Genomic DNA, 25,666 nt, shown 5'->3' with positions numbered 1-25,666 from the left:
TTTGCCAAATGGCGGTGTGGTTCTCGAGCTTGCGGTGGTCCGGCAAGGGGACGTGATTGGGGTCCCTAGGGAACCTCTGCTCAGTCCGCCCTCCCAGCTCGAGTCTCCCACCTGTGCTCCTTGAGCAAATGAAGAAAGTTCTTGTGAAGCTGGAGTTATCAGTTCAGAGCATTTGGAAGTCTTGCCTCGTCCTGAAGAAGCACAGTCTTGACAATGGTAACTAGGATGACATGGCCTGGTGGCTTCTTGAGGCCCTTAATGACAAAGGCCTTTGATCTGAGAAAGCAACTTGGGAAATTTCCACAACCTCACTGTCAGACCCGCCTTCAGCTTCCACGCAAACCATGGTGGTTAAGAACGTCGTTACATCCACACCTACTTTCTTGATCCCTCCTGTCTTCCCATCCTGCAGTGGACTTGGCTGCAGCGTGTGTCCCCATCTCTCCTCTTCATCGCTGCCAAATGGAGGGCCGGTGCCCACCACTCCTTTTGATTTCCTAGGGGCTAAAAATTCCTCTTCTACATTGATTTATGAGTACTCCGTGCGTGGCCTGAGAGCACATCTTTTTCGTAGGTTGACCAAACTTTTCACGTTTTCTCTGGCGAGTGCTTGGTAAGGACAGGAGAAAAGAACTAACATTTATTGAGCCCCACTATGTGTGTGGTCCTTTCTGGGCACCTTTTGTACATCTCTGTGCTTTAATCTTCTAAACAACCCCTAGTGGTGACTGTTAACATCCTCAGCTTACACATGAAGAAAGGGAGGTGTGGGCAGGTTAGGAGGCTTGGGAACGGTCCGTGCATCCAGTTTATCATCCCCAAACACCTTAGGAGGCCCAGAGCATGTACTTAGGAGTCTCTTTTGTCTGTCTGGGCAGTGAGGGCCCAGGTCTGGGTCTTCACCATGGAGTGTGGTGGACAGAGCCGGCTGTGCATTATAAACCTCAGTCTCTCATCGGCTGGTCTCAGCACTGGTGGGTGGAGTGTGGAGGGGAGGAGGCCAGATGTAATGCCAGGACGGGGGGAGCACACTGGAGGATGGCAAAGCTCTGTGAGCAGCTGGGCAGCTCCGGCATCAGTTGTCAACATGGGTGGGATGGAGGGTGAGTGGTCCTGTTGGGAAGCTTCTTTACCTTTCATTCCAAAGAGAAGTGGCCAGAGGACTTCGCCATCAGAGTGAGGGAAATGGGTGGTTGCTAAGTCACAGCCTCGGCAGGAAATAACATTGGTGGCAGAAGGAGTGTATTTATCCTCCTTGTATGTCCAGCATGAGAACCTAGGTATGGCCACCTCCTTCGCTGGTTGAGTTACCTGCCCTCTGGTGCCTTCCGTGGGTGCCCTGGAAGATGCAAGACAGTGGGCATGGGTTCCTCTGCCACCTTCCCTTTCCCGCCTGCCTGTCGAGGGGCTTCTGTCTGGGTGAGAATTCCTGAGTCTGCAGTGTCCCGATGGTTGTGTGAGGGGAGACGCAGCGAGGTGGCTCTTCAGAGAGCAGTGCACGTTGCTAGCGGATCTGAGTTGTGCCCCTGCTAGACCCATTGCAAAATGAAGGCGGTGCATCTGTTTCAAATGCTGTTGACGGTAATTCTTTTTAATGACCTGGGCCAACCTTCCATGTGCCACGACACCATTGGAAGAAGTTACAGCTTTACCCGGAGGGCCCCACCTGCTAAATGTAGGAGTTTGCAACTTGACGGCGTTGCTCAGACTCCTGCTTTTCTCTATTTTAGGTTTAAATTAACCAGGGAATTAACTCTTAATATTTAAATCTTCGTGCTGCCTTTCTGAACTGCAGTATTACCCAGCGTTGTGGCTGACTGACACCATACATTGAAGAAAATTAAGTGCCTAAGAATTATGTGAAACTAATGATATATTTATGCTTTGTAGGTTGTTTTGAATTTCTAGACTGTTAAGAGTTGTTTAATAGGTTAATAGTTTTAATCTATTAATCTAATCTTTTCTACTTGACTATTTATTAAAATATATCAGTGATACATGACAGAAATGGAAGTGCAGATAATTCTGAGGATTATTAAGGCCTGGGTGATGGCGTAAAGATTTGAAACATGGGTGAAATAGTAAATATACAGACACAGGCCTCATTCCTGGGGTTTGTGAAAACTGGGGTTTTGCACTAGGTTCTCTCTTTTGGCCCTTCCAGGCTAATGGTGAAGTTGCAACCTTTATCCTCACTATGATTTCTGTCTCCTCCTAAAAACAGGAGACTCTTTATATCCAAAGGACATGGGTGAGCCCAGCAGCCATTTTAGGACACTTCAGGGAGAGTTGGAGGTCAACAGCCCACACAGAGCCCACGCACTTTTCTCTGTGGCAGAGATAGACTGTGCCCTGTTATGTCAGGATACTAGGAATACAGTAGGAGACAAGGGAATACGTTGCCTATCTCTTGGAGCTTCTGGTCATTGAGTCATTTATTTATTCATTCATTCAACAGATGTTTTTATTGTTTTCTGTTCTCTTCAGAAGAGAAAACAGAAATCGTCCAAATGATTAAAAGCACAGGCAGACCTAGTTGAATCCTGCTTTTGTCCCTAGAAAGCTATGCAATCGTGAAAAAGTCACTCTGCTTCTCCGATCCTCGGTTTTCTTATCTGTAAAGCGGAACTGCCTGCCATTTAAGGCATTGTGAAGAACAATGAGATGGTGAATACGGCGTGAAGCGCCACGCCTGGCATGTCACGGCCACTCAGGACGCCGTAGTGGCCCCTGTCCTCACTCACCCTGTTGTTTGCGTCATCTGCATCATCGCCATCAGCACCACCAGCATCTCCTCCACTCTGCGTGTTGGCGTATTTACATCTGGTCATGTTCTGTCTGTGTCGTTCAGCAGACGTTAGCTGACATCTGCCAGGGCCCAGGCACAGGGATACAGAAAGCAGTGGGGTAGAGCCCTTGCCTCTGGAGGTCTCCCAGAACCGCATGGAATTAGAGGGCAGATTCAGAGCAGGAGCCCGTCAGAAGCAGAGGAGGGCATTCCCAGAACCCTTGGTGAGAGACCTCAGCCCCCAGGATGATGTCAGAGAGGACCCGAATCTGCTAATTGATCTTTGTATAGTGACCCTGCATCCTCAAGAGTTGGCGTCGTTTTGCAGTATCAAATCATCACCTTGTACACCTTAACTTACATATGTTATGTGTGAATAACATCTCAATAAAGCTGGAAGAAAAAACCAGTTGGTGTCAGAGCATTACCAGGCTCCTCTATTTGGGCATTTCAGAAAGTAGGAAGAATGTGTAGCATTGGCGAAAATTTCCATTGAAAGGATAAAGATAAGACTTGGACACTCCAGGAATGAGCTTCGCTTACTCAGAGAGTTGCCTCCTGGGACCCATCTCCATGTTATACCAAGGGCCAGACGGATGGGCCGTCGCTTCTCCAGTTGTGAGGACCAGCTGGAGCAGTTAAACCGTCGGCAGTTCTTTGCGGGGGTGGTGGATGCCTGGAAGGCTGGCGTTGACCTTCCCAGGACTCCTTCCTTGGATCCTCTAAAGAACAGATGCTTCTTGATGACCTCCCACGTGCCAGGTGCTGCTGTAGGTGCTGGGATGTGACTGTGAACCGACGAGACAAAGTCCCCATCCTCTTGGAGTTCATGTTTAAGTTGGGGAGACAGACAGTGGAGAGGATGAGAGGTAACAAGTGTGTTAGATACATGTAGGGTAAATGCGGAACGCAGAACATGTAAAGCAGGGAGGGGGGATATGGAGTGTTGAAGGCCGGGGGTGGGGGAAGACGGGCGACGTTCTGGATCAGGCAGCCACAGACGTCTCCACTAGCACTGGAATGTTTGAGTAAAGACCTGAAGGAGTGAAGAACTAACCATGGGGGCACCTGGGGAAGGGGAGACTATTCCAGGCAGAGGAAGGAGCGAGTGCCCAGGCCCAAGGTGGGAGCTTGCCTGGTGCTCAGGGAACAGCAAGGAGACTGGTGTGGCCAGGAAGGGGGGACCAAGATGGGGAGTGTTAGCGCACAAGGTCAGCGGGCACGTGGGGCATGTCCTGGAGAGCCCTGAGGGTCGGGGCGAGGACTCTGGCTGTTAGTCTGGGTGAGAGTGGAACCATAAATAGGTTTTGAGCTGAAGAGTGACATGACCTGGCTTATTTTAACAGGTCCACTCTGGCTGCTGTGTTGAACATAGATTTTGGGGTGTTGGGCAAGGGTAGGAGCAGAGAGACTGGCTGTGAGGTTATTACAAGGCAGGAGCGAGGGGAAGGCAGCTTGGATGAGAGTGGTGGCCGTGGGGTGGTAAGGAGTGGTCAGTTCTGGACGTATTTTGAGTTGATGGATTTGCTGGTAGATTTATTAGTAGGGAGAGAGAGAGGGAAGAGTCAAGGATAGTTCCAGAGGCTGGCTGTGACCTGCTGGAAGGATGGAATTGCAGCTCACTGAATTGGAGAAGTCTGTGGTTACTTGATTGTGGCGTCTTAGACTGCAGGGTTGAGTGGAAAGAGCGCTGGGTAGGAGTCAGAATTGTTTTCTTGACTTGGGGGAAGCAGCGTGGCAGAGGCTCAGTTTGGGCCTGTTAAATATGGTGCCTGTCAGGCGTCCAAGGGGAGGTGTCAAGCAGGCAGCTGCTTATGCAGGTCTGGAGTTCAGGAGGTCTAAGCTGGAGAGAGAATTGGGGATTCATCATCATAGAGTTATCTTTAAAAGCCTGAGTCTGGATGGGATCACTTAAGGAGTAAGTGTGGACAGAAGTAGAAGAGGTTCTAGAACTGATCCTTGGGGCCTGTCAACGTTATAAGGGTTGGGTTGATGAAGAAGAATCAGGGAAAGACAGAGGAGTGACCAGAAGGTGGGCGGTCCACCGGGTGAGCACAGAGCAAAGCGGGGAAAGAGTTGGATGGAGGAGAGAGAGGGGAGCTTGTCAAAGGCTCTGACAGAGGACGAGTTTGCTGAGGACCCAGACGGGACCATTGGAGCTAGGAGCCTGGAGGTCACAGGAGGCCTTGGAAATGGCAGCTCTGGTGGAATGGTGGAGCGACAACCTGCTTGGACTTAGGAAGCATTGCTAAGGAGGGGCCTGCTGACGTCTACGAATAGATAAGAATCGTTTGCACTCAGATTGTCAATGGGTGGGCAGATGGGTAGAGTTGGAGGACATAGTCAGTAGTCAGTCTCTGCAGCAGGGTGAACACGGCCCCTGACGTCATGGCTGGGTGTGTGTTAATTCATTTAACACCGCGTGCATCCACACATTCGTGGGGAGTGTATTTAAGCTCAACTTGAGACCAGTTAACCCTCATTCCTAATGAGTGGAGTCTTTTAATGAAGTTTTATTCTAGAGGGAATTAACCAAGTCATTATTTACACACTGTGATTAGAGATTTTTTTAGGTGGCTAAAGCACCAGAGTAAATAAACAGCAGCCTTTGGAGGGGTGGAGTGGTCCTCAGGCTGAGTCCTGGGGCACAGATGGATGCACTGCCCCCGTCCTGTGCAAGGAGATACACGCACCCTGCTGGCTGGAGGTCTGGCCTCCACAAGGACCTTACACGTCAGATTCCAGCTCACGCCTGCGGATGGGAAAACCAAGTCACAGCAGGGGCAGGACTGAAGTGCTGCATGCCGAGGACTTCTCATAACTACTGTGACTTGGTAGAACTTCAAGCGTTGGCATTTTTGGTGGAATGATGTAGAAATTGTGCCCAAAACAAAGTTGTCTGATTCTCCGGCACTTGGAGTCTCCTGGGACTCTTCCTCCAACTTGGCCAGAGATGGCATTTGTCTTTGGGCCTCAGATCCACTGAGAAGTCATTTGGTTGCATTGTCTTAGGCTGCAGGGTTTGTGGGAATGGCACCACGATAGGCGTCGGAAGAATGGTTTCCAGACAAAGCTCATCGCTGGGCGTTGTGTGACGTGGGTCATGCCATTCGTTCACCGTCTTGATTGAGTCCCGGCTGTGCACCGGGCCTCGTGCACAAGGAGTGGAACGTGGCTGTGAACAAAACAGACACAGACCCTGCTCTGTGCTTCGGTTTCCCCAGCTGGCCACAGGGCTCTCGTGAACGCCACATGGGGTGGGGTGGGTGTAAGCCACCAGAAGAAGCATCTGGTAAGACCCAGAGGAAGAGATTGGTTTCTGAAACCTCCCCAGGCAGGGTCTGCGGGCACGTTGGACTGGCCAGACACAGTAACGGGGATGGATAAGAATGAAGTGAAAGAAAACAGCATAGTGGAGGGCAGTGGTTTGCAAACTCAACCGCCTTGATCCCGTTTCTTCAAATTGAGTCTTACATATTGTATTCGTTTCCTGTGGCTGCTGTAACCAAGTACCACAAACTGGGTGGCTTAAAACGACAGAAGTTTATTCTCTCACGGTTCTGGAGGCCACAAGTCTGAAATCAAGGTGTCAGCTGGGTCACACTCCTTCTGGAGGCTCTGGGGAGAATCTGTTCTTTGCCTCTTCCAGCTTCTGATGGCTGCAGTATTCCTTGACTCGTGGCCACATCACTCCAATCTCTGCCCTGTGGTTATGTTGCCGGTGCCCCTTTCTCTGTATCGTCCCCTCTTCTGTCTGTCTAGTCTCCGTGTGTCTCTTATAAGGACATTTGTCACTTCATTTAGGGCCCATCCAGATAATCCAGGATGATCTCGTTTCAAGATCCTTAATTTAATTACATCTGCAAAGAGCCTTTTTCCGATTAAAGTCACATTCACAGGTTCTGGGGGTTAGGACTGTGCATCTCTTTGAGGGGGTGCTGCCATTTACCCCACTACAGGGAGAAAGAAGCCTAAATACATATATATCAGGCAGTAAGCAAAGCTGTGCATATTGAAGACAGAGAGAGTAGGGTCTTGGAGCCCTACTCAACACCACCCTCCTCATTCAGGCCTCATGGGTATTTCTGGGCCACTGCTGTGGAACCCCTGGGCCTCCGAGGAACACACTTTGAGAACCATTGCCTTAGTGAAAGGCCAGGGCTCTTAGGGAATTCCTTGGGCAGAGACCCATCTGGTCTGGCTTCTCTCCGGTGTTCTGGCGTGAGCAGTAACCGGTGACCACACAGTATGTACTTACCGAGAAATATTCCTTTAGTGCCCAACTTGAGATTTTATGTTGAAGTGTGACTCGGGTTAAATATAAAATTCATAGCATATCTTGAGCAACTATTTTGTAGTTATCTATATATAAATCTATTTTACAGCGACACAAATAGAATAGATTATGGAGTGTCAGCGTGTAGATAGATGCCGAGTGCTTTTTCACTAATATACCTAATGATTCGTGCTGAGAATATCCAAGGGCTTCACTGTACATTTAAATGGATATAATTAAAATAATGAGCTCTATTTTAAAAAATGATATATGAAAAAAAAATTTTTAAAGAAGTTGGAAGGAGCTGCGCTCCTAATTCAAAGTGATATAAGTACTTCTGCGCTTCCATTGTTATTAGGACGCCTAATTAAGTGCAGAGCATCCGAGAAAAGCAAGATTTGGTCTTGTAAATCTGAAGCGTGAAGCCAGGGGAAGAGAAGGTGCCCGTCTCCTCGGCGCAAGGGTGTCACGGTTAAGGGAGTGGACCAGTGTGTGCCGTCATGCCTGTGGGTGAGGGGGGCTCACGTGGCTCTCAGCTCCCGTGGGCTGGTCACACTGCTGTTGTATTTCCCAGCGCGTCCTCTGATTTGTTTGGGGTGGGGGTAAAAGAACTTTGCAGAGCCTGCCTTCCCATGGGAGGGAGCCATTCCTCCCCGCCCAGATGTTAGGGGCACTTCTGGTGACCTGAGGCAGGTCCTTCAGCAGAAAGGACAAAGGATGAGAGGTCGGGAGATGCGGGTTCAAGTCCCGGCTTTGCTGTGTGCTCTGTGCCTTTGGAGGGGGCCTCTCCTCTGATGTGTTTATGCCCAGGCCTGTTGCAAATGGATGACCATCCATTCTGCAAACTCACCTTGAGGACGCGCAGGAGGCTCGAGTCCCAGCACTCACTCACCAGGAGGCAGGTCATCTTCCGATCACTCAGCAAGCGCAGTATTCACTGAGCATCTACTGTGTGCTGACTGGGTGCTGGCGGCACAGCCGTGCACACCTGCTCTTAGGGCGTGTGCGATTTGGTGAGTCAGCAAACGGACAAAATATTTCAGATGGCAGCCAAGGCTGCAAAGGAAGTAAGACAAGGTGATGAGCTAGGAGCTAGACTGGGAGGTCGGAAAGGTGCGTGTGAGCCGAAATGCGTTCGTTAGAACACAGCAGGAGGACGGCTGTAAGAGTCCCCTGTGCGAGGCAGAGGGGCATTCAGAGGGGACTCTGACTCCATCTCGGGCAAGCAGGGAAGGCTTCCCAGAGGCAGGGCTGTCATCGTGAACCGATGTTGTCGTCATAATGGCAGCTGCCATCCATTGAGATCTGCTCTATGCCATCTCTCTTGCTCATCTCCCACCCCCATGCTGGCAAGGATCATGGTCCCTCTTTGACAGACGAGGAAACTGAGGCTCAGAGAGGGGAGTCTTGTCTGAGGTCGCAGGGTGTGCGGATGCCCAGCCTGTCTGGCTCCACCAGCGTCTCCCTCCCATCACCATGTCAGCAGTGAGGTCCTTGGGAGCAGGAAGGGACGCAGAGTCTGTGCAGACGGGATGGTCAAGTGCTCGCAGGCCCAGGCTGAGCTTTACAATGTTGGTGGTGAAGACGGTGGGGTGAGGGTGTTCTGGGCGGGGGGTCCACTCTGTTCCCCTCCCTTCGTGTGGCCTCAGCTGTGGGAGACAGTGGCGGGTTGGACACCTCCCCTCTGGTGGGTCTCTGCTGGTGCTGGGAGACGCATCTGCCCCATGCTTCGGGGTTAACCCTGCGTGCAGCCAGGGTCGGGACCAGCCAGGGCCAAGCCAGGGCGAGTCCTCAGCCGTCTGCCTGCCCCTGGCCCGAGTCCCGTGGGCTGCGTTCTCGCCGGGCTGGCACTGAAGGTCAGACAGGGCCCTGACTTCCCTCTCTGTGCCTGGCGAGCCTCAGGGCAGCAGGACTGGCTGACCGTTAGTGCCCACGTGTCTCAGCTAGGGAGTGGGAATTTCAGCAACTTGTGTCACCGGTTTCCATCAGCATGGTCGTCTGTGAGTCCCACTAGACAAGGTCCTGGGTTTCCGTTTTTGCAGTTGATTCTCACAAGGCCTTTTGAGTAGATGTGGGGATCCCTGCTTCATGGATACGGAAACAGGCTCAGAGAGGGTCAGGGGCTCGCTCAGCATCACCAGCTGGGAAGTGGTATAGAAGTGGGGTTTGAACTTCCATCAGTCTGACTCCACAGCCCAGGCACTGAAGTCTCCGCCATGTAAGACCCTTCCCTACATCCTCTGCGCGCTCGCCTCCCCTATCCCTTACAAGACAGGAGATACTGTAGAACATCTCCACTGGGGCCGTTGTTCTAGGGCCCTTGTAGACATTTGTCTTATTGTCTCTGTATCACAGCGCTGTGGAGTAGGTGCTGTGTTTATCCCCATTGTATGGGTGTGAAGACTGAAGCTTGGAGGGGTGAAGTTGCTTACGCAGGAACCCACAGCTGGAGAGTGATAGTTCTGAGATGTGGCCCTGGGATGATCCAACATCAAGACCTTTCCATCTCACTTCATCACATCCTGTTCCTGTGGGGCTGTCAGCCGGCCTCTGCTCCCGTGCCTCGGTGCCAGGGTGCTCCCCACCCCCGGCACATCCCCGTCTGTGGCGGGCTGCCTGGCAAGAATGTCCTCCCTCCCCAGAGCAATAGCTGTCCCCTTGAAACTTCTCAGACCTGCTGGTCCTGGCTGTGCTCCTGGGGCCTCACTGAACTTGAGGTGTTTTTGGAGGCACGGGATAGACATGCTCCCCTCCCAGGGCGTGCTGGACCTCACCAGGGGGCTCTAGCTCAGGGTGTCCCCTGTGGAGCCAGCAGCAGCCAGAAAAGCCTGGCAGCCTCCCATCTTCCTGCTCACCCACTAGCATCTTGGTTTTGACCCTGTTCTGGATGCTGAAGGTCAAGAGAAGCTGCTATGGGCACGGATGGCGGGGCTTCTCTCTGCGAGCTTCTGTCCCCGTCTGGGGGTGCATCGCGGCTAAGAGCCAGGACGCCTGCATCAAATCTTAGTTCCACTTTTTACCACCCATGTGACTTTGGATAAGTTATTTAACCTCTCAGTGCCTCAGTTTGCTCATCTGTAAAATGGAGATAATACCAGGGCTTCCCCCACAGTGTTGTTAATGAGGATAAGAGGAGTGAGTGTGTGAGAACAGTGCCCGGCACATAGGAAACTCTAAGTGTTTCTTAAATAAATAAAAGAAATGAAGGCTGAGGCAATTGAATCATCCAGTTTTAACTTTTCCCGTTGTGGAGAAGGGCAAAAGCTCAGACAGTGACAGACGGTGGCCCTGACATGGCAGACACACTAGGAGGAGGTGTCATGGGGCCCACTGGGTGCTGAAGATGCTCTAACGGTTTGTCATTATTCATAATAATGTCTTGAGAGCTGGTACAGGCCAGGCACTTTTCATGTGTTGGTTGATTGAAATCCACATGACAACCCTTTTAGCGCCATTTTGCAGGTGGGAAAACTGAGGCTAAGAGGTTAGGTAGCCTGGCTCAAGTCACACGGCGAGGAAGTAGCTGACCCCACAGCCCTTGCTCCTAGCTGTTCTTCTCACTCCTCTGCTATCCCTCGGAGTCCTGAGTTTTAGTTAGCTTGGGCAGCTCAGGCTGCCATAACAAAATACCATAGGCTGGGTGCCTTAAACTACAGAAATTTATTTTCTCACAGTTCTGGAGGCTGGAGGTCTGAGGTCAGAGTGCCAGTGTGGTTGGGTTCTGGTGAGGACCCTCTTCTTGGCTTGCAGACAGCTGCCTTTTCTGTGTGTCCTCACATGGTGGGGAGAGAGAGATCTCTCTTCCTCTTCTTCTAAGGCCCCAGTCCCATCAGATTAGGGCCCCACCCTTATGACCTTATGTGTCCCTGATTACCACCTGAAGACCCCGTCTCCAGCTGCAGTCCCATTAGGGATCAGGACTTGACCATGTGAGTTGGGGGAGGACACAGGTCAGTCCACAGCCTCCCCACTGGCCTTTCTCTGCCCGCTCCTCGTTAGCTGGGGCCTTTCCTCTCTCTCTCTGCTCAATTCCCCAACCTGGGAGAAAGCTGAGCGCTGTGGCAGACAGCAGCCCTGATAAAACTCATGCTCTTGTGACGGAGCTCCTGGAGCCCAGAGAGGACAAGGGTCTCGTGCAAAGTCACACAGCAGGCCCCCGCAGGTCCAGTACCAGAAGCCAGGTCCCTGCCTCCCAGCCAGGGCCTCCCCTGAGGTCCGGTTGGTGTGCTGGCAGGCCTTGCCTGAGCGTGCCTGCAGTCTGGGCCTTGAAGTTCACAGTCCAGATGCTTCTCTGGAGCAGTTGGCGGGGCTGGCCATGGCCAGGGCGGCATCCCCAGGACCTGGAACATGCCGGGTTTGTGCACATCTCGGCTTCCCCGCCCCAGAGACAGGAGTCAGGATGGCGATCCCCCTGCCAGAAGGATGAGGGACCCTCATGATAACACAGAGGGCCACGTTGAGAGGAGAACAGCCTGGCCAGCCACTGATCTTGTGTGTGGCCCTGGGCACGTCACCTCTGCCGCAGCGTCCCCCTCGTAAAGTCACATGTGCGCTGCCCACTCAGTCTGGAGCTCATTGCCTTGAGGATGCTTCCTGACGTTTGAAGAGCCGCGTAGAGGCCAGTGTTGGGGGCCACGTGTTGGCTCCATGACATCTCAGCCGCGTGAGCCTGTGGCTCGCAGTGTCGGCTTCTATAAAACAGGAGGGGAAGAGCTGAGTGAGGCCCCTGGCCCTTCTGCCAAGGAGTGAGGGGAACAGCACCGGCTACTTGGCGCACATCAAGCCACTTAAACCCTCGCTGCTCCAAGTGCGGACTGAGGACCAGCAGTGCCCACCTCGACTGGGTGCCTGTTAGAAATGCAGAATCTCAGGCCGAACCCCAGACCTGCTGAACCGGCATCTGCATTTTACCAAGATTCCCAGCTGATCTCTGTGCACATGGAAGCTTGAGAACTGATAGCAACCAGTTGGAGCTGCCCTTGTAGGGCTCTTGTAACTGTAGTTACAAGAGTTACTGGGTGTATGTAGACCTCTTTAGACCCCAGCTTCCCCATCTGTAAAATGGGTGGAGTTAGAGCCATGCTAGTGCAGTGGTTTTCAAACTGTGTTCCGTGGAGCCCCAGGGTTCCCTGGAGGACCCTTGGCGGTAGCCATGGGGGGTGGGTTGGGACGTCGTGGGCTTTAGGGTGAGGTGCATGTGAGAGGTGAATCTGTAGCTAAATATTTTGGAACTACCCAAGGCTGGTAGGTTCCCGGGTAGGTGTGGAGGCAGGCATGGGGTCCACCCTGAGCAGCCTCTCTTCTTTCCCAGGGAGCGCTTGAAGCGCAGCCAGAAGAGCACCAAGGTGGAGGGGCCAGAGCCCGTGCCCGCCGAGGCCTCGCTGAGTGCCGAGCAGGGGACGATGACGGAGGTGAAGGTGAAGACAGAGCTGCCCGACGACTGCATCCAGGAGGTGATCTGGCAGGGCGAGGCCAAGGGGGAGAAGAAGGCGGCCGGCCAGGACGGCACCGGCGACGTGCCCGCCGAGATCTGCGTGGTGATCGGCGGCGTCCGCAACCAGCAGACCCTCGGTGAGTGCCCGTCCTCGAGGGTCGGGACCGGGAGCAGGGTGGGAACGTGGGGCAAGCAGCCTGGGATCGCTGCCCCTCTCTGGCTGAGAGCCTTCGGGGGCTACCCTCTGCCCTCAGGGAAAGATCTAGGCTCTTACACTCGCCTCTGCTTGCACAGCTCTAGCCTGGAGCTCTTCTCTTTCCACCTGACATAGCAAAACCCTACCCATCCTTTAAGACTACGTTCAAGTCAAACGTCTGGAACTCTCTGCAGGCCCAGGAAATCCCTCACGCCTTGGGCTCCCAGGCCCCATGGGTGGAGCACGGCCCGTATCGCTCAGTATCCTAAATCGCTGTCTGCATTTCTTCCTCCTCAGCTTGACTGGGGGCGGCTCTCAATGCAGGTCCTGCTCAGAGCGGATGCCCAGCCAGGAGGGGATTCGTGACACACTGGCGCCTCCCCCTGCCTTTTGTGGTCTGGGCCAGGCTCCGAGGAGCTCCTGGAAACCAGCTTCTTAGAAGTCGTCTCACCCCTTTCTTTTCAGCGTGAGCCAGGGGATACCCCTCGGGGGCTGCCTGCACTCCTGCCGGGTTCCCAAACGCAGATGCCCGCAAGGCCCAACAGACACATATATTTAGCATAAGTAGAGATGAGCCAGACGGGCAGGTGGTGGGGACCGTGTCCAGCTGGAGAGCCCAGGCCTCCCACACGGAGGGGGGTCGCTCCTCAGCTGCTGCTGATGGTAACTAGGTGGGGAGACGAGCTCAGCGTGGCCAGATCTCTGCATGCCAGAAATGAGAATTTAGATGTGGATTCTTTGGCTTTAAATGCTGGCGACTAATTCAGCTTCTGAAATCTGCCAAACAAAACATCCGAGGGTCAGAGTCACTCCGTGGGCCGCAAGTTTGCAGCCCCAGGTCTGTAAAGTCAAGTCCACGTGCCTCACCTGGCAGGGAGGGCTTGCGTAGTCTGGTCCCAGTTTCCGGTTTCATCTGCACCTTCCTCCTGTTTCCAGGGCTCAGGGTGCTTTTAGAAGTGCTGCCACCTCCCTCCCCGCTGCCCGTCCTTCCTGGTCCAGCTTTGCTCACCTCCTCGGGGCATGCCATGTGTGTGTGTCACCCAGGGCTTCGTGGGCGGGTCCCCCTGTGTCTGTTTCCCCAAGTTTCGACTCAAGTCCTGCTGCATTCTCTTCCCATCCACCGGGAGTCAGCTGCCTGCTCCCTTTCCCAGCTGTTCCTCTGCTGGCTGTGGCTCCGTCAGCCCCCCTGGGTCGTTGGAGCATCCCGTTAACAGCTGTGCCTTTGGGTCTCCCTGCCCCAACCTGCTCTCCGCTCGGGCTGCCAAGGGCCTTGGCAGAGCCACTGACCACGTTGCTCTGTGCTTGTTAACTTGGGCCTCCTCACTGTGTCTAGGTCAAGGCCATAGCATCAAGATCCTCCATGACCTGCGCCCTCTAGCCCTATTTCTTATTTCTGATCTTCCCAGACCTTTCGTTCCAGCACAGTCTGCTCTTCTGCACCATACCCTACCCTTTGCTCATACTGTTCCCTCTCCCTGGAATGTCTTTGCCCATTTCCACATGCCCAAATACAGCCATACCTCAAGGCCGACTCCAGTGCCACCTCCTCCCGGAAGCCTTCCTTGATCTCTTCTGGTCAGAAGTGGTCTGTTTCTGCCCTGCCTCTCCCTGGAGCACTTCCCTTTATCTACTTTATATTAGAGGGGCCTTGTCCGTGCCTGTCTCTGCCGCAAGACTGGGAGCCCTTAGGGATTGGAGCTCCAAGACTTGTCAGATCTATGACTCTCTGCTCCCTATACCTACCCCACCATACCTAGCGAACTACTGGCTTCTAGAAAGCAGTGTTGACATCAGTGCTGTGACTGTCAGGATGGGGCTAGGTGATCTTGCAGTAACAAAAGATCCTAAAAGTAAAAAGAGGTCTCGGTAGCTCACAACCACAGAGATTTATTTCTTAGTCACATTGCATGTCCTTGTGGGTCAGTTAGGGGCTCCACTCCGCTCTGGGCCCCGGCTAAAAGCAGCTGTTATATGGAATGCTGCCAGCCACGTGGCAGAGGGAAAGACCACTCTGGAGGGACTCACGCTGGTAATTACCTGCTGCAACCCAGAAGTGAGAAGTGTGAGTTCTGCTTGGTCATTGGCCAGAACTAGTCCCACGCTCGAGGAGGCCGGGAGATGCCATCCTCCGTGTGACAGAGGCGGGCGGACCAGAGATATTTGGTGAAGAGCGTGAGTGACTTAGCCCAGAGCCGAATGAGAGCAGGGTCTTTTCAGGGCCTGTGTGTCACCTCCCTCCGTCAGTGTTCACTGCCCGAGGCCGGGGACTCTCGGCTGCTAGTGGATGTGTTAATTAACCGAGGGGAGGACGTGCCCTTGCTCACTTGGGGTGTGTGTTTTAAGGCTCGCTGGGCCAGTAGCCGTTTCTGCCCTTCATGAGGAGCTGCCCAGTGAGGGGAGGTTGCATTCGAATCCTGGGATGGACTCGCAGGGAGAGCCTCCGGAGGCCATGCTCGGGCACCGCCAGGACTCCTCCTGAGCCAGCTGCCTGCACGGTGAGGACCCAGGGCCCGCGGGCCTCACACCGGCCACCTGTGCTGGTTTCCAGCGCAACTCCTGCTCAGCAGCGGAGTCCTTGGTCTCTCTGTGCCTTAGTGTCCTCTTCTGTTAAGTGAGGCGTGGCCTCTGTCCTGGCCACCTCGTGGGTGTGGGAATCGGGAGGGGCAGTGGAAGGGAACAGTGTTGTGCAAGGAGAACGAGCTTGGCTTCTCGGACTGAGAGTGAATCCAGGCTCTGTGACTTAATAGCTGTTGTACCTGGGGCAAGCTACGTGACCTCCCTGTGCCTCAGTCCTCACAACTGCAAGTTCATGGGTTTATGTGAGGATTCAATAAGATAATGGATGCAAAACACTCCACGTTGTGCTTAGTAGACGATTGGCTGTTGTTAGCAGTGGGACTAGTATTAATAGGGTAAAGTACTTCGTTTGTGTTTTTTTTGTGAGGAAGATCAGCCCTGAGCTAACATCCATGCCAATCCTCCTCTTTTTTGCTGAGGAAGACTGGCCCTGAGCTAACATCCGTGCCCATCTTCCTCCACTTCATGTGGGACATCGCCACAGCATGGCCTGACAAGCAGTGTGTTGGTGCACACCCGGGATCCGAACCCAGGCTGCCAGCAGCGGACGCATGCACTTAACCGCTATGCCACGGGGCCAGCCCCTAAAGTACTTCTTAAAGGAGAAAGAGTAGTAATATTTTCTGCTTTATTCTCAAATCTAAGAAATAAGCCAGGGTGGTGTAGAGAAAAAATGGGATGGGGAAGAAAACTGGTACTGGGTGAGGTGTCACCAGTTGTAATTGGGCCTTGGTTTTCTCATCCAAGAATTGCACAGGGAACCTTCTAGCATGGCCTCCGTCGAATCCAGGGACTTCGAGGATCTTGTGAAATTTCTGAGTAACCTGCTTTTGGCAGACCCCTGTGAAAAAGGTGAACAGCCACAGTGAGGAGTTAGAGGTGGAGCTGCCATTGTGGAGCCTGGACCAGAGCAGGCCAGGGTGCTCCCTGCCAGTTATGGCGGCTTGTCTCCCATCCACAGGCAGACTTTCCTCCTTGAGGGTGTAGTTTCTGCCAAGGGGCAGTCTCGGGGCAGTCTCAGAGCAGTCCAGCTTGGCCTCCGCACCAGGAAAGAAAGGCCAAAAAAAAAAAAAGTTGGAAGTGTACCTTTTGAACTCATCTAATCTCAAGATGGCGAGTAGATTTTACCTTGTGGGCCAAGTCCAGCCACTGTAGCCGGCTGGTAGGGGTTCTGTGTTAACAATTCTAACAGGTGGCATGATCGATTATTGATGTCTGCTGTGGATGTGGACATGGGTGGTGGGGCTCCACATGCTATAGATCTGACACCCCTGACTCCCTCATTTTATGGAGGGGCAAACAAAGGCCTGTGGAAGGGAAGAGAGATGACCTTCATGGAGGGCCTGCTCCACCTCTCAGCGCCCCCCTCCCACCCACTTCTGGAAGTAAAACAAGGAGGGGAAACCCTCCCAGGGACCTGGCTGGGGAGGAACGCTGGTTAGAGCCATCCCTGTAAATGAGCTCGTGCCACAGCATGCATCTGTGCCCTGGTGGCTGGGCTTCGGGGAGGTACCGTGTTCCCGGGCACTTGGCGGAGAAGCTCAGGGTGTTGTGGCACTGAGGACCTCCTGGGTGCCCACTCACCCCACCACGCTCAGGGCTCGGAGCCGGGCTCTGTTGCTGAATAGAATAGCCTTCCTGTTTTGTCACCCAGGGCTGCGCAGTGAGGGAGCCTCCCGGCTGCCTTTCCTCTGAGCATCATCCCCCTCGTCCTCACCCCCAAGTCGCCGCTGGCCCTTTGCTGGCCGTCAGACAGTGTTCCCAATGACACAAACGTTATCCGAGGCACTGCCCCTGGAAGAGCCGGGTCGTAGACCCGTGGCTGGCGTTTGGCAGCTTCTCGGGCTGGGTGAGGCAGGAGGGGGGTCCGTGCCGGGAGGCCGGCTGCCAAGCTTGCAGTGGTTGCCGCTCCTGCCCTGATGCCAGAGGTTCCTTGTGCCCAGAAGGGTGTCTCTCACTCTTAGAAAGAGCGTCACTGCCGTTGCAGCCGGTGTGGGGTTTGGGGGCAAGACCCCGAGTTTCATTTTTTTAGCAAGAAGAGCAGAGGTAATACTGACCCTGACGACCTTGTTGGATAAAACCAGAAGTGAGAGGAAATGAGTTAACAGACACCCATTCCCACCTGACAAGCTGGGTGCAGAACTCTGCACAGCAGCCCCGAGGAGGGGCAGAACCACACTTGAGGTTTCGGGAGCTCCTCTCTGAGGAATGCTATACACAAGGCATCACCATTGCTGCTCTCCAGTTCCGCGTTCATGGCGGGCATCGCTGATTGTTCACTGCACGCTGTAGCAACAGCACACCTCAGAATCCTTCTCAACACAGAACACCAAGAAGTCACTGCCAGTCAACTAGAATTGGAAAATCTAAAGAGGAGACCTGCTTGCCATCCTTGTCCTGGATGGGGAAGACAAGCCAAGCTGGGTTTCCAGCAGTCAGGGTGTCCAGGCCGTGGAGCATTTCCTGGTTCCAAGAAGTAAGGATGTCTGGATCCCATCGTGGTGGTCAGAAGGTACTGCCAAGAAGTGGGTGCTGTCTGTGCTGTGAGACCATGGTCCTTAATCCAGGGGAGCTTACACGTGAGCGAGCCCAGGGAGAGCCATAGGTGCCTGGAAACCTGGGGTTCGGGGCTTCCCCATAGAGGGAGCAAGTGATCCCGCTGGGCTCCCCTTCAGAGGAAGGGTGTGGACCAACCAGGTTATTTCTCAGTTAACTCTTAGTTGGGGAGGAGCCCTGTGGAAGAGCCCTTTGTCCTATGGAGGGGGAGACTGGGGGGTTGGTGGGGGGTGTGGCGGGCAGATGATGGAACCTAAGTATCCACAACGGAGAGCATTCTGGTGGGCGGGGATGGAGTGGCTGAGCCCCAGCCAGCACGAGGAAGTCACCAGGAGGTGGTTTCCACTCGGTAAAAGGAAGGACTTGGTGATTATGGGAGCTATTTGGTAACCGGACATAGACCTTTGAGGAAGTGAGTTCCTGTCCTGGACGTGGGTGGTCAGAGGGTCACTGGCTGGGGTGCGGGAGGGGGAGACAGGGACCACTGAGAGACTGGCTTCTGCAGGGATGTTTCTAGGCAGCGAGCTTTGAGCACCAAGGGGTGGAGGTGTCTTCATGCAGGCAGGGCTGCCTGGGGAGGAGGGGCAGGGAACGGAGGAGGAAGGGGCTCCAGCCAGGAGGCGTCGCCACAGCTCTGCAAGAAGCAAGACAGCCATTCAGACGTGGCCACGTGGGGTTTGGTCTGTGACAAACCGGGGCAGCGAAGGTGCCAGGTCCTGCTTCGTAGTGCCAGCTGATAGTTAGTTTCCTGTTTCAATAGGTTGCTGGCAGTGGTTAGTGCCCAAGCCTGCCAGAGCCAACACTCAGCCCTTTGCTGCAGCCACTCTGAAAGGAGGGGTTTGGCCGCCCTCCCAGGCGCGTCTTGTCTGCCCATGACGCTTACTCTGGAGGTCCAAGGTGGGGCGGGACTCCCGGTTGGAGGGTCCGCACTGGAAAGGGCCCCGGGGCTGTAAGCCTAGAGATCAAGGGTCTGCCTTGCTGTGAGGCCTTGGACAAGCCTCTTAACCTCTCTGAGCCGTACTTTCTTCATCGGTCAGTGGGTATGATAAAGTCTGCCTGTCCTTCCAGTAGGATTGTTGGGGCAGAGTGAAGTAATAAATATGAAAGTGTTTTTAAGGGGGGCCAAAAAATGCAGAACAGATACAGTGGTGTTAGCTGAAGTCTCGGATGTGACGTATCTGGGATTCCCTTTGGAGAGATAGGAACCTAAAAGGCCGATGGCTTCAGGCTTTTCCCTTTCAATACCTCCTAAAAGAATTTTGAGAAAGTATATTCCCTTTCACATTTGTGAGTTGACATCTGCTATTTCTATCCCAAGTTTAAATAATTGCAAAGGATATAATTTCCAGAGTATGGTGTAAAAAAAAAAATGTGGAATTTTGGAAAGAAAACTGTGAAGCACTCTTTTAAATATATCCAAGGGAATCCAGACCCCTCTGCTGTTCAGTATCCGCCATCATCCATTTAAAAAACATATGAACAAGCTCATCTTTAACAGTCAGAAATTTTGCATCTTCCCTTTTTCCCCTTGAACTGTTATTTCCAGTCCACTTCTCGCACACGATTTTATCCTAATGTAATATATTTTTTGTGCTTGAGAGTCTTTTATTGATCGCTCTTTCACACTCGTCTCCCACAACAAGAAGTACGTCAATTGAAATAGAAATTTCTGGAAAATTTGTTGGGATCATAAAGCTCTACAATTGAAAACATTTTTTTTCCAGATTGAGTTTGTTATTAGCATACAATTTGCCAAAAACAGGTTTAGATAAATAGTAAATGTAAAAGTAAAAAATATTGAAAATGCACCTCTTTGCAAAATGGATGGGGCCTTATTTCTTTCTCAATTGGCTCATGTATTCGTGAATTAATATTTCTTATTGTTGAATGAGCCAAGACTCAGCATTCATTTCATTCCCATTTTTCAGTTTTCATAAGTGTAAGTGCTTAGAAAGCTTGATCACAGAAATAAGGAGCCGGCGATGGATGGAGTTCTGTTTTAGCTGTGTCACTCAATTCTTTGCACTCCTTCCGAGCCATATGCCAAAAATCGCACGGGGGTCTATCATCAGACATCATTTTTAATGGTCTCATCGCTGACAACTCCATTAGATCTTTCTTCAATTTTGTTGAAAGCAAAGAACTGGAAATCACCCGATTTGCAAGAGGAGTTGTTCCCAGTCTTTAGAGCCACTCACTTTCTAAATCCAGCAGCAACATTTTGGATCTCGGATCACCTCTCTGCCTGGAGCCCCGAGATGTCCATCCATGGAAGCCACCATGGTGGGATTAGGGGTGGCTGAGAGAATCATCTTTCGTTTGTGACCTGGGAGAAGGGTGGAGGTGAGCGGAGAGGTGAAAGGAGAACCGGCTGAGTGGGGCCTCCCCGCCCACCACGTCCTCTGGCCCATCGATCTTAGGAAACAATATGTTCAGAAGTTGATGATTGGGTGATTGGTTCTCTTAAAACTGCCTGTGCTCACATATCCCCAGGAGAGTTGTACTCCACTTGGAAGACCCTGGTTCTGAGGACATTTGGTCTGCGTCCAGGCCCCAGAGAGCCTCAGCTCATCCACAACTGACTTCTCCAGGTCCCCTGTCCCCCACAGGCCGGGGACCCAGCTCCCGCTGCATCTTAGAACCAAGAGGTGCTCCTCAGCATGTGATCTGTGAACAGCAGCTACTGAGATGTCTGAGCTAGATAGGGCCCTGCCCGTTGTCGGGAGCCATCTCTCTGTCCCCTCCTGTGTCTTTCTTCCCTCATTTGCCTGCTCTTCTGCCTTGTGGCATTCTGTGTATGCTGAAAGGGGTCTGAGCTTTTCTGGAGCTAGCTGGGTGCAAATGCTAGAGTTGAGGGTTGTCATCCACATTCCTTGTCCTCAGGAGACAGCCTCCTCTGCCTCAGTCTTCCCCACTTCTCTTTTCCATGGCCTCGGTACGGGACGCACCTGGCTTTACCTGGCCTCACCTGGCCTGTCCAGTGCTCTCTGGGAGGCACCTAAGCAGGCTCTCTGCCAGGTGGTTACAGAAAGTGCTAGACAGGCGCTGGCCCCTGTGGATTCTTGTGGTGTCACTAGTGACAACAGGATGGGAAAAGAAAAGGCTCGATCCTGTGTGGTGGCGTGCCCTGCCGGCCGTCCCCAGCAGCCGCTCCTGGGGCTCTTGATAAGGGACTTTTGGGAGTCCTGTGGCAGTACCAGACATGGCAGGGGTTCCGCTGCCCTGCAGCATTAGGGGGAGCCCTGCGACTGAAGGGGACTCACGGCTCCCTAGGCATCTGGAGGTGACCTGGCCTGGTGGCAGGAGAATGGCTCTGGAGCCCTGAAGACCGGCTTTGAGCCCAGTTCCTCGCCAGCCGCTAGCTGGGTAGCCCAAGCCCGGACCACCTGGCCCCTAGAACTTTCAAGCTCATCATTGAGGTGGGTGTTGAATTGTTCCAACCACATGAGGACTTCTGGAAAGATGGAGGACAGAAACGAGACCCGGGTGCACTCGGTAAGTGGTGAATGTGAACGGCACCATCTCTTCTTGGCGCTTTCCCAGAGGCCAATCGCATGGTGGTTACACACGTGGGCTCTGGGTCTGGAAGGATCTGGGCAACCTCTGGCCTGATGTGTTGCCCCTCCAATCCTCACTTCCCTCATCTGAAAAATGGGGATCATAATCATTTTTAGCTGCTGGACTTGGTGGGGATAACTGAACTGATGGGTGCGAGAAGCCCCTACATCTGGGTCCCGCTCCCGCTTCCTCACCTGTGCCTTGGGGTCAGAGGCCAGGCCCATGTGGAGATGTTGGAGAGGAGCAAGTGAAGTGAGTTACAGCACCTGGCACTTAGTAGGGAGTGACAGTGACACAGGACAAAAGGGTAGTTGGGGAATCCAGCAGAGTGAGGAAGTGTGCTGGGCAGGAGTCAGACCCCAGGACAGCGCTGTCTGAGCTGAAGGCCCTCCAGCACCCCACTGCACCAACGTGGGTACGTGGTGGCCGAGGGTCAGAGGGAGGCAAGGCCATAGCACGCATGGAGCACATCGTTCTTGGAGGGCCATTTTGCTGAAAGGATTTTGGGGAGAAATGTTATAACCACAGATGGATAATTTTATGTTATATCCATGTTATGAATCAGAATACAGAGAAAACACAAAACTTCAGGGGAATTTGGGCCTGTTGCTGTTGCTTTCTGCCATATTCCAGCCTCCAGGGGGAATGCGCTGATAACAACACCACCCCTCTTAGTGTGCAGATGGGGAGACCGAGGCCCTGAAGCTCGGTGACTGGCTAACCCTGGACCTGGAGCCTTTCCCAGCCTCCCAGGCATCCCCAACTTGAAGGACTCATTCTCATTCCTTACGTAATTCAGATGGAAAAGCGCCCGAAGGCAGCCCCCACGGTGGATCTGTGCGAAGCCGCTATTCAGGGACCTGGAGGTTTGACCAAGCGTTGAGAGATGCGTCTGGTACGTGATGGCCAAGGGACAGGAGGACCTGATTGGGCCAGCATGAGGCGGAGCACGGCTGGACAGAGCTGTCAGCTGCAGACCCCTGAGTAAGCAGGGCCAGTTAGCATCTGCAGGGACATGAGGGACCGCTCCCCTGCACCTTGTCCCTGCCACGTGTCAGCAGATCCGAGCCTGCCTGGGACCCTAGAAGACATGGCTGCTGGAGAGATGACAGAGCCTGTGGAAATCTGGTAGTCCAGCACATCGGGACCATTTTGGCAGCATTTCCTGTGGGCTGAAACTCTGTGAAACAGACCAAGGGGATAAAGGAGTTCCATGGCCAAATACCTTGGGAGACCTTGGGTTAAACAGTCAGGTGGATTTCTTTGTTGCAGGACCCACCCGCTCAGAGCCTGGCGTACTCCCATGCATTGTGCCCCCCAGGACAGGCTGTCTGCCCCTTGCTTGGCCTTGGCCCTGTCCTTCCCGGGATGCGTTCAGGAAGTTGGGTTCCCAAGAAGAGCTTTGGGAAATGCTGAGTTAACAGCAGCTATCCGTTATTGAGTGCCTGCTGTGTACCAGGCTCTGTGCTGAGTACCCACAGTATTACTGCTCACAACCCACTGAGGTGAGCATCATTTCAGTGTGTCCATTTTACAGAGAGGAAGCCTGAGGCGCGGGTGGTTCCCTGACTTGTCTGGGGGCCCCCGGCTGGAATGTGGTGAGCTGGGATTTGAACCCAGTTTTGCTGACACTCTGCACTCTCCCACTCCCCATCTCTCTGCCCGTCCAGCCTCCTCTGCAGACAGGGCACCTGAAGCCCAGGGTCCTAGGGTAGATGAGGGGCGGGTAGGGCCTTGAACTCCAGTGTCCCTCCTGCCAGCACACAGTGCTTGGTCTTGAGACTCGGTGAGCCGGGCAGGTGCCCACTTTGCCCTGGGGGCCAAGAGAGGGCATGAGGCTGACGAACCGCCATGTTTCCCGTGAGTCTCCGGGAGGGCTGAGACCTGTGAGCAAGGCTGCATGTGCACGCAGCTCTGTCCATGGGCTGGGGGAGAATCCCATAAAGCCAGGAGGGACCTGGCCTGCTTAAAACCGTGTCCACTGGGTGGGTGAGTGAGGGGACCCATTCCAGTCTGCAGGGTCTGTCCATCAGCCTGCAGTAATTGTACAATTTGAGAGAAGACCTTAGGTTGTTGAGTGCGTTTGGAGAAACTGAGGCCTGGGTCTCGTGGCAGAGAGGAGCAGAGAGGGGCATAGAGACCTCATCTGCAAGTCTGGACAGGTCTTCCCTCTCACAGGCTGTGGCCTCAGTCCTCTGGGGAGAGGCTCTGCCTTCCCTGGAGTGCCTCCCCCTCCATCTCCTGTCACCTCCAGGACCTTGCCCCCTCTTCCCGAAAGGCCTTTCCTTTCCCTTCTTCTGCCTGCTCACTTCTCTCACTTCAGCCCCTCACTGCAGCTGTGTTAGTGTCTGTCACTGTGCCCACGAGGTCCTGCGTGTCACTCTGGTAGCACCATCCCCTTGCCTGGTGGCCTGTCTGCTTCCCATCAGACAGAGGGCAGCATTGCGTCTTGCTCACGGTCGGGGCCTCAGTGCCGGCCCCTTGAAGATGCTCAATAAATTCTCGATGGGTTGAAGGGGAATTGGCAGAAACCACTGCAGAGTGGGCGGAGGCACAGGGAGGGAGCCAGGGTCATTATTACTCAGTGACAGATGAGTACAACAGCCGGGCGGCGTGAATTTATTGAGCCCCCGCTGTGTGCCCATCACAGGGCTAAAGACAAAGAAATATGCAGTCTGATCTCTGCCCTCCACGTGTTTATATTTTTCCCTGTGAGACAGGGTAACACAAATAAAACCGCTAAATAACAGACTGCCAGATTCCATGCTGGCGTTAGGGTAGCGCTGTTCTCTTCAGTGAGCCATCGTGGTGGGGGGGGCGATGTCACCCGTGTGCCACCTACTCGCATGCTGTGTCTCATTATCCCGCCCTCAGTCGTGAGTCGTAGGAGTTGTAGTCCTGTTGTACAGGTGGGGAAACTGAGGCTCGGACAGGTTAAGGGACGTGCCCGAGATCAGACAGCTGGGGTGCCAAAGCTGAGCTGAGCTGATGTTCAGATTGTAAGCCTGGTGCTCTCCTGACTTAATCTGGTACCTTAAGTTAACGCCCGGTAAACAGGCCTCTGCCTCCAGGAGAGACGGAGGGGAATAGGAGTCGGGGCTGCCGCCGTCACTGGGTATCGGGCTCGTGGAGGAACACTGTTCACGCTTCATTCCATCTTCACATCAGTGCTCTTGCGTTATCCACATTTTTCCAGGGAGGAAACTGAGGCCCAGCCAGTAAATGGTGGAGCCGAGCCTCCAGCCCAGGTCTGTCTTACTCTAAACCAGTGGTTGCTGTTCCGGGTTGCTGGGCGTCAGAATTCCCCGAGGACCCTTTTGAAAAAGGCAGATTCCTGGGCCCCTAGCCATTCTGGCGCACTTGGCCTGGAGTGGCGCCAGGGCCTCTGTATCTGTGCAAGCTCCCTGGCCGTTCTGTTAGGAAGGATGGGACCTGGGCCCGGTGGCTTCAGGCCTGCATGAGGGCTCAGGTCCATGAGGAATGCTCACGGCCTCCGCTCCGGTGCCCCTGCCGGGCTGGGTCTGATGGGCTCTGCGTGCCTTTCCACTGTGGGCCTTTGCCCTTCCTCTGCATGGGTGGGGTCCGCCTTTGACCTGTCTGAAATGCCCACTGGGAACGTAGCCGTTTCAGGTTACCTGCTCCTGGGAGAAGGGCCTGGCAAAGGGCTGGCAGCAGGCGTTTTCATATGTTGGTCTCTGCATGGGAACAAGGCAGCTCTTTAGCAGAGGCGGCGGGGGTTCCTCTCTTTGTCCAGCGTATCTTTAGTAGGGCAGGGCATTTCCTGGGGGAGGGGAGGGTGCTATACTAATGAGGTAGGTACTTTTAGCCCCGTTTGACAGATGAGCAAACTGAGGCTTAGTGTGTCCAAGGAAATCAAGGTCGTGCTCTGTAAGTAGCAGAGCAGAGATAAGGACCCACTTGTGTCTGCTTCGAAGCCTGTCCTCCTCACCTCTGTGCCATCCTGGCAAGGAGGAGAGGTAGCTAGAAATTAACCTGATGCATGGAAGTGATGATTTCATTTTGTGGCTGCAGTATGTTCCTTTCAGAGCACCTTTGTGTTCATCTCCTTCATCCTCTCAAGGAAGAAGTATGAGAGGTAGCTGAAGAAGTTACCTTCTCCGTCTTACAGGTTTGGAAACTCAGGCCCAGAGATGGGAAGTGACTTGCCCAAGGTCGCTCAGAGAGTTGATGCAAACCTGGAGCTAGACCCGGGCCTCCAGACCCAGTGCCGTCTCCAGGGTCTTTGTGCCGCTTTGCTTGCCGGGATCAAGGCCGCCGGCT

At 53.6% G+C, this 25,666-nt stretch overlaps 1 protein-coding gene across 15 annotated transcripts in view; it reads left to right on the top strand.

Annotated features, from left to right (window-relative positions):
• ZNF618 (zinc finger protein 618) overlaps window positions 1–25,666 on the top strand; it is a 182,305-nt gene that overhangs the window by 102,473 nt on the left and 54,166 nt on the right. For 14 of the 15 annotated variants that reach the window (XM_087419243.1, XM_087419242.1, XM_087419237.1 and 11 more), the window contains exon 3: window positions 12,376–12,635. In XM_087419243.1, the coding sequence (XP_087275369.1) occupies window positions 12,376–12,635 (260 nt within the window). Of the gene's footprint in view, window positions 1–12,375; window positions 12,636–22,184; window positions 22,281–25,666 lie in introns of all 15 variants that reach the window. The other variant, XM_087419245.1, reaches the window with a different exon arrangement.

This window comes from Ceratotherium simum, chromosome 29 (genome assembly GCF_057802395.1).
Source record: "Ceratotherium simum simum isolate JZ-2026a chromosome 29, ASM5780239v1, whole genome shotgun sequence".
NCBI classification, from domain to species: Eukaryota; Metazoa; Chordata; class Mammalia; order Perissodactyla; family Rhinocerotidae; genus Ceratotherium; species Ceratotherium simum.
Note: the sequence above shows the minus strand (reverse complement) of the source record. Positions and strands in the feature narration are given on the sequence as shown.